At 38.1% G+C, this 16,057-nt stretch overlaps 1 protein-coding gene across 1 annotated transcript in view; it reads right to left on the bottom strand.

The window, feature by feature from the left end:
* Positions 1-16,057, bottom strand: part of SYT1 (synaptotagmin 1) — a 353,854-nt gene that overhangs the window by 69,093 nt on the left and 268,704 nt on the right. Inside the window, 3 exon segments of the mRNA XM_049792446.1 lie at positions 7,159-7,326; positions 10,734-10,901; positions 14,147-14,269. Of these exon segments, the coding sequence (XP_049648403.1) occupies positions 7,159-7,326; positions 10,734-10,901; positions 14,147-14,269 (459 nt within the window).

Genomic DNA, 16,057 nt, shown 5'->3' with positions numbered 1-16,057 from the left:
GGTTCTGAAAAGAGGTTAAATGGTTACTATGGTAATCCCTGACATGGTCTAAATTGGTGTTTAAGAGCTGACAGAGGGAAAAAATGAAGAAAATGGCTAATCCTTTTCTTTCTTGGATGACTGTTCCTAAATCTTTGTCTTTTAACCTTTTCAGAAATACATCTTTCTCTGAGGCTTCTGGAAACCAAGATCTTTTAGTTCTATGTGGAGTGGGCACAACAAAGGGAGGAGACCAGAGTGGCACACTATGCCTCAAGCTTTTAGTGGAAAAGCTGTCGTCTTCTTTGTGGGAGCTGCTCTTTCCTTGTGACTGTTAAAGTGCTGGTCTCTGTTCTGAAGGCCCTTCTCATGACACCTGTGATAGAGTATTTTGATACAGCTATGTCACAGCTTCCCTTAGCTCCTGATCCTGGTTTGTAACAGCAATCATAATGATTTTTGTCACTCTTTGTTTGTGAAGGGAGGGGAGAAAGGGAAATAAGGTATTACCCTGGACTACTGCAAAGCTTCTGCCTAGAGTCCCAGTGAGAAATGCAGTTTCTGCCTCTGGATAATGCATTCACTGATGCTGGTAATCAGAAAAATAAGTAAGTACATAAAAGTCCAGGTGGAGAAAAATGCAGGAAAATTGCATATATAGCATGTTCTGTGGCCCTTTCACACCAATCAGCTGATTCTACAGATGCATTTGCAATCCCTCGCAGATTACAGAGCTTTATAACTGGGAGTACTCCACGATTATGGCTGAATTCCCTGGAATTCCTTCTGCAGCTTCCATCCAAAACATCTTTTCATACTGTAGCTTTAGCACCTTCCACTTGGAATATACTTCAACACATGCAAATGACTGATACATCAGCTTTCTGAATGAATTGCTTGCAGATACATGAAAAATTCTTCCAGCATCTAAGTGATATAAATTCTGCTTAAGCCTTTTGAAGAAGGACTCTGAGATGATTTTGATCCCTCTCAGCATCTTTCTCAAAAGCCTATAAAAACACCATTCAGAACATCGCTTTCAAAATGCCACTGTATGGTTAACATCTAAGTCCAGTGCTTTTGAAGTCCTTGGCTGGTCTGGCCTCCCTCCTCTATTAAGCATTTTAAAATATCCTATACTTGAGCGATAAAAAAACCACACAATAAAATTAAGAGGCAGAGGTGGGGAATTGTCCACAATTCCTTCCTTTGGCCTTGTAACTTTCTACAAGGTCTTTAGGAATATGCCTTGTCTAGAATCAACATTAATACAATTATTATTATTTTGTGTATGGATCATTAGATGCTTAGCACCAAGTGTATGATCTACTTTGTCAGCACAGTTTAACCTCAAGATGCCCTTCCACACTTGAAAGTCAAATGGTAATAAGTATGTTTTTGTCAAATAAGCAATACAAGTTTTTCTCAGAATGAATACTGTCCAGAAACAGAAGGGCCCCAGCAGAGCCTGAATTTTACACTATCACTTAACTTCTTCTTGCCTACTGTCCTCTGTATTTGAATGTAATATCTGTAAAGCCAGGAAGTCTGAGATGAATCAAGACAAGTTCCCTTTTGATTTCAAGTAAGCCAATTACATTCTTTTTGTTATAACACAAGAATGCCTCTGACCTCCTAAGGTAGGTGTCTCTTCCAGAGAGGGAGTTAAGAAAGAGAATACTCAACAAAGGTATATAGTGGGATTGTCAGCAGTTTGAGTATGAAAGGTAAAAAAAGAAATGCATAATTCTAATAGCCTGAAACAGTACTGTAACTGCTCTGCTTGAGTCATATGGTTTTACCTTTAAAATCACAACATTTCAACACCTTCAATTTCAAGATGAAAAACAACTAATTAAATGCTAAAGAATTTCACATCAGGCTTGCTTATTCTAAAACTTGAGAACCTCCCTCTTGTTCCCTCACCATCAAATTCAGTTCCTTTGCAGGACAGATGCTGCACTTACAATGTTGAACATGCATTTAACATTGTGCATTTACTGCATGTAACTCTGCCACAAAACCTGAAAATTAAAACCCCCTTAGATTTAACATTTTCAAGTTTTAATTGGTTGTAAGAAGAAGTAAACTTGAGAAAAGTTGAACACCATGCAGAAGACATAGTGATCCAATATAATATGCAGCTAAATAAAGGAGACCTCACATTTTAAAATTTGTCTGACACTCTGACAGCATCTCCATAGGGATAATGATACTTTCTTTTGCAACGCACTGTGCTGTCTGCAAAGCTGTATAAGAACTAAGTGTTATTATTAGAGATGGGAAAGGTCTATTAGATCATCTGTCCATCTCTGATATAACAGAAAATGACAGTGATTTGCTGCTGTGATTTGACAGTGACATTTGTAAAACCGTCCTTTCCTCTTAACTCTCTGCAAGTTTCAGTGCTGAGGATTCAATAAGCTAGACGGCTTACTAACTTTGTCAGTCTCCAACTGCTATGAAGCATACCGAGGTATTAAATATACCCATTTCAGGCCCACTTTTCCATCTCCTTCCTTTGACTTTTATTTTTTGATGAGGAAGGGAAGAACAATCCTCATGAACAGTGCATGTCAAGCTTCACAGAACTGGTCTTTCAGCTGCAGACTGCCTGCATCTCACCCCTTTGCAAGGCAGTACCGTAGCACCCATCTCTGCTGCTTGGGATTGTACATCATGTAGGAGAGAACCTGTTGTGCACCTTGCTGGTGTTTTCCAGAATTCCAGCTCAGAAGCCATGTAGAAAATATACCCATCACATCCCACTGTGATACGAGCATGCATCCATCATGTAACCTATACATGGTGGATGCCTGATCAGATAATGCATAAAGTCTTACGCGATGGCAGACATAAGAGGTGAGCAGAACTCTTGGTGGTGGACACTGGCAGGTCAAAGATCCTTCTCCTCATGGAACAAGGCTCTGATTCTCCACTGCTTTCAAGGGAAAGAATGGTTTCTGCTCTTCCTTATATTACCTAAAATTTCTTGGAATGTTTGCTACAACAGGTTTTCAATTTAAGTGCCAATGTAACAAAATGTCTGGAGGGAAATCAGCTGAAGTATTCAGAAGATGACTCTCAGTATGATTCACACTGCTGTGAGCAAAGAAGAGGTCTGTCTAGCCTTCTGTACTGGAGTGATAACGGATATTGGATGCAGTATGTACTCAGATAAAGTTAATGGCAGTGACATCTGGTAGATGACACAGAGGAACAAACTCCTATCATCTGTTTTTTAACACTCTGTGCCCAAACCATTATATGTCAGACTTGGTAAAAGTGAATAACCTTTCAGTATCTACCACTCTTCCCTCCCATGCTCTCAGTCATATGAGACTGAAGGACTACTACATAAATCACCTCTGTATATTCACAAGGACAGCAGAGCTAAAAGCAGCCAAGGAAAAACAATTCAAGGTATGCAGCTCATTAGTAGTGGCCTCCCCAATATTTAGCAGTCATTGTACAGACTCGTACATTCCCAAAGCCCTCTCACAGTCCTAACAAACGCTTACATAAAGCCTTGTACCTTCAAAATGCTTCACCGACATAAATATATTAGTAAGACCTTTCCCAGAAGAGAATGCATTGTCACAGAGATGCCATTCAAATGGTTGGGCTGTGAGAGGTAGAGCTTCACATATTTCATTAAACCTTCGTCCTCTGCCATCAATTTCAAGCCCATTTAGAAAAAAGGATGGAAAGCACAAAGGAACTTCATGAGCAAAAAGAAGAATACCTGCTAGTAAAACTATTCTGCCCTCTATGATTGCATTGATAATTAGATTGTATATTCTGTGATGCGCATCAACTGAATGTGACATAAAGTGAGATAAAAATAAGATTTTTATACTCAGTTTGACTGGTACCACCTAGATGGTTCTTTCAAAGTGACTGGTGACAATTGCCACTTATGTGCTTTGGTATAGATCTTGTTTAGGGGTCATAATTAAAACATTAAGGATAGTTTGGCGTCTGATACTTAGTTGCAAACGTCTTCAGAATTCTAGTTAGCACTAGGTTGTTAAGAACTGACAAACGTACCTAACTGCTGTAAGAGCAAAACTGGAAATAAACCATGTCATTCTTCAAATATTGCAGACCAGATACAGATGTGCTTTTAAAGGACAAATTCATTATGCAATTATAACATGTGGAATAGTCTACAAAAGATGTGTTGGTAGTAATAGAATTACAGTTGTCATACATTTTTGGATGAAATCCAGTTGCTTAGGTTTTAATTTGGTTTTTATCATGTTTTCTTACAATCAGTAAGCCAGACCGCCATGTCATGTTCATGATCACTACTAACAGACAAGCACATGTCTGTTGTTACACGTGGCATAGGTAAATCATGTTAACCTTTGTATGTGCAGTACTGTATTTGCTAATTGTGAAGCCAGAGTACTTCTTGGTCACAGCTGTATCTGCTGTGAATTCTGCAATGTCTGCTGTGTCAGCTGATAACAGGTTTATGGTGACAGGACCTCTCCCACTCCTCTTTGTCCCTTACTTATTATCTCTTAAAATCTACTAGAATTTGTACGGCATCTTTGCTCCTGAGCAGAGGCTGGAATATCGAAGATGGTGAGGTACTTGGCAGTAGTCAAATATGGAAATATGAATGACATTTCCCGGGAAACACAGCTCCCGAACCACTGACAGATGTAACTCTCTTGGTTCTTTTCCAGACCGGGCTAAGCAATTATTTGAATCAGGCCCAACACATATATGACAGAAACAGAGGTTCCATTACAGAGCAAAAATAAGTGAAGACCTTTTGGTTTAAATATACTTGACTGACCTACATCTTAAGTAACTGGTTTCTATGGGGTCAATTTTATTTGTGAAGTAAGCTCAGGAGCTGTTGTAGGAAAGCTACAATATATAGAAAACTAAGATTAACAAAGTATCCAACTAATGTAAGTTATAATATTTTTCCATATTTATTGGATACATTGCATGCTTGTGAGCATAGAGATGCAAAATGGAACAGAAGACCTCCTGTATTATGAAAAAATATTTAGGGAGTTGGTGCAAGCAGCTTTTCAGGATGTTTTCACAGGTTGATATTGCCTAGCTTCTTATAAATAAAAAAGCCACGCATCAATAGCAGCTTCAAAAAGGCCCTATCAAAAAACTTCTCAAAAATTACAGTGTTTTTTTCTGTATACATAGTACCTGAAATTTGAGGAAAGCTGAGAGCAGAGATTCAGACAGGAACTAAGGAAAGCTAGTTTCTTCTAGTTAACATGACTCTCCTGAAAATATATTTGCATAGACAAATGCATGTAAAAATACACATCTGTCAGTTCACTTGGGCTCTGAAAGCACAAATAAGGTACAACCTAGGTTTCGTCCCTACTGCAAACTATTCAAAGTTCTTGTAATACTCTTCTAATATCCAAATAATTTAAGAATTATTTCTGCTGGTTACCTTCTTTGATTTTAATAAAAAGTTCTTTCCAAGTCAGAATGCATTTTTGGAAGTAGCTCACACTCTATTTCAAGCAACTTTTAACATTGTTTTGTATTAGCAGGACATGAACTTTATGAAGCAACCAAGGGACTGAGTCAGGTCTTGCTGCGGCCATGAGCTAGAAAACTCAAGGGGCAATGTTCTATGCCACAAGACAGATGAAACCCTGCACTAATCTATGCCATGTTATCTGTCACCTGCACAAGGGGATATCATTGTTTATGTTCTATAAGCTTGAAGTTTTACTAAAAAGGTGAAGGTTCAATTCCTCTTCGTGTAGTATGTGGCTCCTTTATGTGTTTTGCAACAGAAAAACATGAAACAGACTGATATCACACACAATAGTGCAATAAAAGTCCAGTTTGATACTTCATAAAGTTTAGAAGGATTAATACACTCTGATTTCACATTTCTAGCTTTCCGGTATGCTGAGGCTTTAAAGGAACAGGGCCCTTGAACTGCAAACTTCCTTTTTTTTTTCTTTTCGTTTTCATCTTTAGCTCTAAGAGCGGAAGAAACATGCCCCACGTAGCATGGATACCAATGTCAATGCAATAAGAGAGCCCTGCAAACGCTGTCACTATGAAACAATGCCAGGCAGAATAGTCTCAATGTAGCAGTGGCTTTCAAATCAATAAGCACTAGAAGAAAGACATCTGAAAATACAGTCTTTAAAAACAAACGCTCAAAAAGGCAAGACTGAAGTCCACCAGTTTTGAAAATCTGAGGAGGCTGCATGGCTCAGCATCCACTGAATTTTTCACAACTTGTAGTCTAAATCCAGTATTCAGGATTTTGTCACTTGTATTAAGGAAGGATTTCATGTAGAGATTGTCTCTTTAATTACAGAAACTAAGGTTTGAATCCAAAGCAGCTTATTAGCTAAATTAGACAACGAGGACCTGAGACTCAGATTCCTTCTTCTCCCACCAGAGAACTGAAGCACGCTGTGCATGCTATTATGAGTGGGCAGATATTATCTAGCAATCAAAAGGAAAACTAATGTAAAACTGAGTACAAAATGGTCTTATAGTAAGCAAAAAGGTGGATGTGCCAGTATGAACAACCTCACAGGAACAACAATTTAGTGATGAAATATTTCCAAAAAGTGTCTTGGGTATGTGTAATACTATACCTACTAAACAATGAACCCACAGGATGTTGGCACAGAGACGAAAATAAAAAAGGTGATTAGTAGTTGAGTGAGATGCCATTCCAAGGTCTTTGCCAAATGCATAATTCTAATCAATGGATTGCATAGCAGCTCAATAAAACTGTAAGGTACTTCAATGAAAACCTGCCATTACCTTCATGTACAATAAGATGCCTTGAGATGCAAACATTTAGAAAGATTAGGACCACAAAGAAGCCTAAATGCACGCTGCTCTCATATTCAAATGCAAATTCTATATACCCAAACTGCATCAATTCAAGAAAAAGCCAAACTCATGAAAACTTTCTTAATATGTTGCATGAAGTATCAAAAAGATTGAAAATAGGATTAGCAAAGGAGAACGTACCATTCAATGAGTATTGGAGAAGATGCTTATCAAAAACTTATCAGGTGAAGTAAGTCTGAGAAATGCTGATAACAGATGGGAGCTGTCTCGGCAAAAAAAATGTTGCTCGTTTGACTGTTTCTCTAGCTGAGGATAAAAGTGTCCTGGGGGAAAAAAAAGTCTGATTTTTCTTACCTCTTCCTTCTCTGCACTTTGCAAGTCCCTCCACTCCTCAGTGACATGACCGAAGTCCACCGTGTTCATCGCAACCTTATATTCCCCAATGATATCATGTTTGGAGAAACGATCAAAGTCATAAACTGCCATCACTAAAGTTTTTCCACCCAGCTCGGAGTATGGCACCTGGAAAGAAGAGAAAATGACAAACTCCGTATCTGAGACAATAAAGATCAGTCCACTACGATGCAAATCTATTTCTTTGGTTTATCAGCTGTCATCTCAGGTAAATTGAACTGCAGAGAAAATTATGAGGTGTATTTGTTTCAGAGTCACCAGATGCAGTATTTTTTGAGACCAGGCTCTGGCACTCGATAGAACAATGTGGCAGCTCACTCATCACTCCCCGGGTTTTTCTCATTCTACTTCAAGTCATTTTGTGGGTGATGAAACTGAAACAGGAAGCCCAATTATTTGCACTGAAGACACATGAACTTTTCACACAATGGTATCTTTTCCTCAATAAATCAACTGTCATCACTCAGAAATGGGTAGCTCCCAGACTTATGAAAAAAACAGAACTGGCTTACTGTATCTGGCACAAAGTAATTAGACACTAAATAGTTCTCTTACAGTACCACTACCTATCATTTACCAAAGCATATTTTTCATTATTATACCTTTCACACGGTAAACACTAAGGTGCTTTCTAAGTCACAGCGTACAGCTAGAAATTGTGGTGGCAGAAGGCCAAGTTCTGACTAATTCTCCAGCTGTTCTGATGTGTTTCAGACAGATGCTGTGGGTTAGGATGCTTATGAGTCACATTTTTAATATTCAGATGAAGATACGCAGTTCAGGTAAGCTACACTCGAGTGGCTTTCTGGAGAGGTCCGATTTAGGAATTGTTTGGACTTACATTGAACACTTTGTCAATGTGAATATATTCTGCAAGTATAAATGCTTTCCGTGGGCTTCAGTAAACATTTTTCTATTAACTGTCTATATAGAAAGAGAAATGAAAGTGTGGCATTATCATTGGTCACGTTAACCTCTGTCTGTTCTAGTCTGTTTAAACCCTAGGACTGTTGCCTTTTGTTACTGTTTGGTTTCAACTCACTTTTAAAAATACTTATTTAATAACATGAGTAGTTTTCCTTTTCATAACATGTTATATAATGTTTAAAAGAATCTTTTCAAGTTGAGACCCAGCTCCAGCTTCCATTCCTGAGTACAATAGTTTCAGTGGGTACAGGGCTGTGTATTGTAGTAAATACTATAGCAAAATCTATTTTGATTCTGTAAATTATTTGTAGATTCTAAAAAGCTATAGAAGGCAAATAGATGTGGAAGGCAAAATTCTAAATAATTTCGCTTTTATTTTTACACAGCCTCAAAAACAGGAGAAGAGAAATGTTTTAAAGTTTCTTTCTCTATCAGTTTACAATACCGCTTAATGGATCCTGGTCATTTGGAATGCATGAAAAGACTACATTTATCATTATTTATTTTTTTATCAATAACTTGACCTCAATAAAGCTTATTTTAGCTACCTTCCTTTTTCAAGAAGATCTAGTGGCAGCGCTTCCTCCATTCACTACCTCTAAAGTAGCTCCAGCCTCCAGCTTTGTTCAGGACCACCAAGGATGTCCTCAGCTCTTGCGAAGGATCGCTCCCTCTCCCTGCTTTCTGCTCTGCTCAGAGACACTCAGCCTCTTGACTTAATGCAGGTGAGACCTTGGCAGAAGGACACGTATAGGAGCGTTCTTCTGGCACAGACACGCCACTGCTCCAGACACGAACCCTCTTCCCACGTTGGGCCTGAGGAGGAGGAACACCTCCCTCTGCCAGACTGGCGTGGTCCAGCTAGGATTTCTCAGTTTCCTTTTGGCGGTGCAGTGCAGTGCGCTGCAGGTATACGACTCGGACAGCTGGAGCCTGACCAACACCTGCACCCTGGAACGGCACCGTGGATGTCGGGAAAACAGAAATGGAAAGGGGACTAACACAGGGAACCACCCAAAGAAGAGAAGGAATGAGGTCCAGGGCTCAAGATGCAGGACAGCAGAAACGTAACCCATCTCATCCTCATTAGCCCTTCTTTGGGAGGAAGGCAGGCAGCTCATGGCTGTGCCCGAGGAGAAGGTAACAAAACGGGTCTGGGCTGCCTGGTGGGCAGCTCTGCCGAAGACAGAGATGGGAAGGGTGCCAAGAGAAGCTGTGCACCACCTGAAGCGGGTCACAGAAGTAAGGCTCTGCCCAAGTAAACGAGATATCGTCAGTAGTTCCCACAGAACTCATTTATTACGGTTGCAGCAGTAGTTTAATGGTCACTTGTCTTTTCCACTGTAGACCCCAGAGCAATGATAGTACTTGGCATGCCCTGTTGGTTCTCTCTTGAGTACAGACTACAGTATCCAGGGGATGATTAGTACCATATTGGGATGCACTTAAACACTCTGTCAGGTCTTGTGTGGAAAGCAAACTTCCTTCTGGAGCATAACATTTGAATATTAAAGATGTGACTTAAAACAAGTGGACATTATATCCCATGGATGATCTGATTTATAATTTGTGCCTTCATCTTAGATGACAGCATTATTGGTCCTCTCTTTTCTTTTGTGAGCTGCAGGGGAATCTGTAATTTATAACTCTGTTTTCTTTTAAATACTCTCTCAGGAAAGCTCAAGAAAAAAATAACTTCCCACAAAAGATTATTTTTATGAACATCTTCAAGGGAAAAAATAAGCTTATACATGCAGTAGTAGTTCTGGCCTCCAGGGATATCTTTCTCATTGAATGATTACATAGCCTGAGTCTTTCACTGTTCCTGTTTTCAATCTGTAGCTGTCATTATAAGATTGGGCATCGAGAGAAAGGCCTAAAGTAACAGCAGAGGAATGTATATTAGGAGAAGCGCTATGAAACGTGCAGTATAGTATTCCTTTATTGTATTTAACTGGGGTTTAGGTATGGCTACAGTTTCAGAAAAACACTTATTGATAGATACTATTGGAATGACTTAAATATTGCAACGTAAGCCTTAGCTACATTTATTTAATTCATATGTTATTAAACCTGAGACATGATTTCTTTTCATATGTAAAGTAGCATGGCAACGAATTGCTATGACAAAGTCTAGCAAGATTAATCTGCCCTATTGTCCTTCATCCATTTACCTTCCTTGAGTTTTAATTTATTTTTGAGGGGAAAAGAAATGGTATACTGAAATTCATAAATCAGACTACAAAGATATTTAAAGAAAATGCTGGTCTAGTGAAATTTACCTAACACTTGTCAAAGTGTCACTGTTTTCTGACTTTCTTGTAAATTTTTATCCAGCCATAAAATATGGATCAGATTGTCATACATCAGCATAACCGAAGGGCCTAAAATCACTGTGCCTTTTACACCTACTGAGGTCTGACCCTGTGTCGTATCATTTTCATCATAAGATTGAATATCACAGGTTTCTACAACCTGAAAAATCACTATGCTGTATTTACCAATTAACTAAGACGTCTCACTTTGTAGCCAATCATGAGATACATACTGCTTAAATAAAAAAGTTTCAAAAATTATCGAAAAAATACCTTGAATGTAAATTGCTCATTGAAAACAGGGTTAAGGGTCTTTCTGTGGACTTTTGTCTCATATTTCTTCTTCTTATCAGGCAGCAGGAAAACTTTCACATAGGGATCAGATGTACCACCCATATCTAATGCAGGCAGCTCAGCTGCTTGAATAATCCCAACCAGAAGCTGAAAAAAAGAGGAAAAGAGCAGAATGAAATTTCAAAGAGATACTTATAAAAAAACCGTAAGAGAAATACACATGCAGACTCTATTTTTGGTCTATGAAAAACTATTCGCCCCCCCCGCCACTTCAAGGAAGGCAAATGAAGCAACGCTATCTATAGACTTTAGAAAACCAATTATGGCAGATGCAGACTGTACAAAGGCTGTTTTTAAGCAGAAAAGAGGTTTTCAAAGGGCAGCTGATTACAGATAAATACAGACTTCATCTTTTTAAAGACCGCAATCAAATAACTTTCAATTGCTCTCTCCTCTTGTGCATTATTTTTCTATGCTGGGCACCCTGAATAGAAATCACATTATTAAACAATCAAGAATGTCTAATTTTGACTACAAAATTTGTATTCTAAAGCCCCAACATGTAACCTTCCCCCAACCAAACACAAAAAGGTGATACATCAAATGCAAATCCTCAGGAAGAGCTTTATTGAAAAACAAATGGATCTTCCAGTCTTCCTTATATTTAACTTCTCCTGCTATGTATACAAATGGGTTAAGGTAGTAAACTAAGGTCAGCATTTTCAAAAAAATACCCAATGAAAACTAACCTTTGGTAACTAAATCCTAATAACAATTCATAATCTCATTGCAAAACAGAAAAATTAGTTTCTTAAATCTCTTATACACATTTAAAAATAAGACTGAAGCACACTTGAAACTTGTAAATGCCTTGGCCATTTTTTAAGTGCTATAAATGAAAGCTTATGTTATGTTATGCTATGCTATGCTATACTATGCCACGCTATGCTATGCTATGTTATCTAGACATCCCAGCCTGTATTAGGCCTCAGCCAAATGGAGTTGAAAGAAAGAAAATACGTTTTATCTTGCTTCATAGACACAGAACTAAAGTAAACATTCAAGTGACTCTTCAAGGTCAATCTGGAGACAAGATATTAAGAACTGGGAATGAAATCTGAGGATATTTTCTTCTAAATCAGTGCTTCAGTCACAATATATTTGCTTTTCTCATGGATGAATTGTTTAAAATTGGAAACAGAAGCTCTAGCAACTGGAATACAGAACAATATAGTAGTCAATCTAGGAAAGAAGCCTCTGGCTTCTGCGAGTTTCCACAGTATGGCCTGCATGCCTTCCCACCTATAGGACTCTTGAGCTCCATGAAACATTTTCCTTTAGCTGTAAGAAACACTTCTCCTTTTCTGCCTCATTCTTATTCTAGATGCATAACAGTTCATAAATACAGGGATAGGCTCAGGATCTACATCAAGTCTTTCACATCAAAGAGTAAAAAACAAGTCTATGACTTTTAGTTAACAGAGTGGAAAAGCAATTCAATTCCCTTTTAAAATTTCTCTCTCTAAAACTGAGGCATCGTGCTCTGGAGAGTATATTGGTCATCTTGTCTCCATTCTTAACCCTATGCAATATATTAGCCAGATTTCTGGTCTGCAGTTTCATGCCACCGTGCTATACTAACCTAACTGCATTCCCTCTTCTACTCTTCTACATCATCTATTCTCTGACAAATTCCAAGCTGCAACACAGTTTAAAGCAGCAAAATAAAATAGGAATACATAACTCAAACAATTTATTACCTTAATTAAATACTACACACTTTTACAGATTTGTTGCTCTACCATCCTATTTTGCTTTGTAAAATATAGCTCACAAAATCAACATTTCCTTTAATAAAATTCACCCAGAAAGCTTGTTTTCATATTCTAAGGAAAGTGAAATCCATTTGTCAGAACACATTTGCAGCTTTTCCCTTCCCCCTCTTTAGATCTTCTGCTTCTGAAGGGTCTAACACTTCATACTGATTTCATACTGATTTCAAGGGGGATCAGTGTGACTCATCACATGGCCAGGGAATTTGCTCTGGGAGTCAAGGAAAAGCTCCTTTAACCAGAGGTTCTTGAAAGGCTTCAGAATTCTTTCTGGCTCTTGCATGGAAAAACAAGCATTGATAGCGAGAAGACAGTTGAAAAGACAGGGAAGTACTATGTATTATGCCAGGTCGTAGCTGTGTGTAAATACCCTGCTGCTGACACAGGGATTTTTCTTAATTTCTCTTATTTTCTTCATTTTGCAACAAGTAAGTGTACTGCAACCCATGAACAGCATCAAATAAAGAACCTAAATGTGGAAATAAATCACAAGTACACATGGAAGTCAGTTCAGGTGAAGAATAGGAATTAACAGGGATTTAGGTTCAGTAGTCGTTTCTTTCCCTAAATAGAGAAGAATGATGTGGTTTTGACTGAAGTTGTCAAAAAATGAAATGCAGGATATGTATTCTCAAGTTCACTGAAAGACATGTGGTAGAAGTGAAGAAGTCAGATGTGTTGGTTTACTTCTGTCCAAAGTTAAGCGCGGTGAGTTTTAATGTGAGGCTGTGAATTGGCATAACTGACAAAAAGCTATCCCAACCACAGCAAGAGGCCGGGGGGGTAATTAAATATGAGGTAGTTCAGGATGTGGCCAAATCTGTTAAGTAATTTTCTTCTAGGTCTACATCACATTATGGTGTCTATTCCTACTGAAAACTTGGGTAAGTATGCCGAAGTTTGGTCTTACCAGCTTCAGAGTAGGGTACTGAAGGAGTATCAGTCCTTGACTGGAGACATTCTTCTTGTCCAACTTTCCTGTTTTTTGGGGACAGACCTTTTTATTTGAACTTTTGTTCCAAACTAAAATTTTCTTGGCTAGTAGGTGTACTTTCACGGAGAGCAACAGAACCTGATGCAGCTAGTTAATAAGGCAAAGTGCACACTTGATGAAGTGAGAGCGAGCTACTCCTGGCAATCTTATCAACTTGCTAAAAGACTAACAATGAATCAACTTACTTTCATGTCCCTCTCCTTCTCCTCCCATCTTTTGTTTGCTCACATTTTAAATACTTGAAGGCTGAAGCTATCTTTTACTGTCTGCATGCAGACTCCATAATATAATGTGGGATGACATTGATTGGTGACGCCTTAATATAAGTTATTAATAACCATTAGATAAAACTGTGTCTTCAATTTTGATTAAAAGTGTAATATAAACTCTGAGTACATCGAATACCAATTTAGTAGCACCTCTGTCACGAATCTTCAGTCTTGCTTTCTCCCTTTACTCCGTGCAAGCAGTAAGGATTTCAGAAATATCTACTGCAACTAAATGTATTACTTCATTCTCCCCTTGCACACAGAGAAATGAAATGTTACAGGTTGGTTGTTTCAAACCTGATTGTTCTGGAAGTCATAATCCAAAGAATATTGGATTTTCCCTAGTTTCTCCACTTCTTTGGGTTCTTCCTTCTCTTCTCCATCAGTCAGCCCAGTCTCAGCATCATCATCCTTAAGAGCCTAGAAAGAAGGAATGTAATATTCATAAATAAGGCAAACTCTTAACTACCAGTTTTAAATAGACCTGGTCCTCAAATCTATTTTAAAGCCATTAAAAGCAAGCATGACAGCAGAAATCCAAATATGCAGTTTACATATATATTTATACTATTTAGGTTGCTCAAGAAGATGTTATAAATCAGCAAGCAAGCAATGGAAGTAGGAAGAAAACTTCCTGGACTATTACAAGCAACAATTGTTGTAAAACCTGAAAGTAGAAACAAAATACCAACTTGATATAAAAAAATCCTTCTGGGCTCACACTGGCTCTTAAAAAGGCACAAGGAGGCAAACATGCTATTAAATAAGCAAAGTCAGACATTCATTCAACTTAAGAATATCTCGGCAATGTCAAACCTGGTTGTGCATGCTGTGAATTGTTTGCAATTGGCAACACGTTTCTGTAGGATTACTATGATAAAGAGCATGTGCTGTGGATGAGTTCTTCCTACAATCATATGCCAAACATTTTTCATGTTTATTTAGAATGAATATGGAAGCAAAGTTTTCACCATGCCATTAGCAAATGCATGTTTCTCCTTTTCCCTCCCTCCCGAGACCAATTTCCTTTTTATTCATTCTCGCTATACAGCTTGGCTGAACCAAATTGATTGCAAGTTGATTTTCGTTTGCTTAGAAAGAAACACAAAAATAAAGAAACACATTGTATCGAACCTGCTATTTTTAAAGGACACAGCAGTTATCTTAGATTTTATACATAATTAAAATACTAAATGACGTAATTTTTTTTTTTTTTTCTGTACCAGAAAGCAGAAGTATTTGTACTGTGGAAAAGGGAATTCATACAATTATTAAGCCATATGAACCACATGGAACTATGTAGATCTTAATCCAGCAGATTCTTACCTGAGTAAGAACTGAAAAATGGGCAAAAGTGACGAGACAAATAGTGAAAAATTGTGGAAAATGTGAAAATAAATGTTGAGAGTGGGAAAACAAGGAATCAATACTGAGCATTCATCCAGAATTGTTATTTGCATGTTACAGTAAACAGTATGCTTATCTGTAAGAGCCCTCTCTGAATCAAAAGTTCCTTCTATATGGAGCTTCTGCTTGCACAAACAGATTATTAAGTGCAAGAATAAGATTTGTTATGTTCCTTTTTTCATGATGTGAGGTGGTCTGAAGAAACCTACAGCATTTATAAACAATAGGTTGCAGCTGGAGTTCTCTATCTGAAGAGATAGCAAGGCTGGAAAGTAGCTATATCCACGGTTGATGGTGGTTGGTGAAAGAAGAAATGTGAAAGCATTAACATTCTCCCTCAGCCATGCACGCAGCAGGGGCCACACAAGAGTTGCGTGGGTGCGGTAAGAAGAAAGATTGATCCCTGAAGTAGAAAATGTTATTTTTCAGAAGCCACATCTAAATTCAAAAGGTCAGACTCAAAACTGTACAGTATTAAGCAATTATTTCTCTACTTTTTGAAATAAGATAGAAATTCAGCTGGCATAGCTCAACTGAAATCAATGCAACAACATTGATTTATGCAAGCTGAGGAGCTGGGTTTGAGTTAAATATCTGAATGTTGGTGAATGATGGACTCTTTACAAGGAACATAAATTACCGTGTACCTGGATGAGACTGCTGGGAAAGGTCGGGAGTGGGTGAGAATCACCTGTGCTGTTAGAAGAGTAATACTTTTTGAACTAAACCATTTCTATTTGGAAGGGCTGAACTGCCTGAAATGAAAATTATTTTGAGACATTTTAATCGCTGGGCTGCCAG

The sequence above is a fragment of the Accipiter gentilis genome, chromosome 34 (assembly GCF_929443795.1).
Source record: "Accipiter gentilis chromosome 34, bAccGen1.1, whole genome shotgun sequence".
In the NCBI taxonomy this organism is placed as follows: Eukaryota; Metazoa; Chordata; class Aves; order Accipitriformes; family Accipitridae; genus Astur; species Astur gentilis.
Note: the sequence above shows the minus strand (reverse complement) of the source record. Positions and strands in the feature narration are given on the sequence as shown.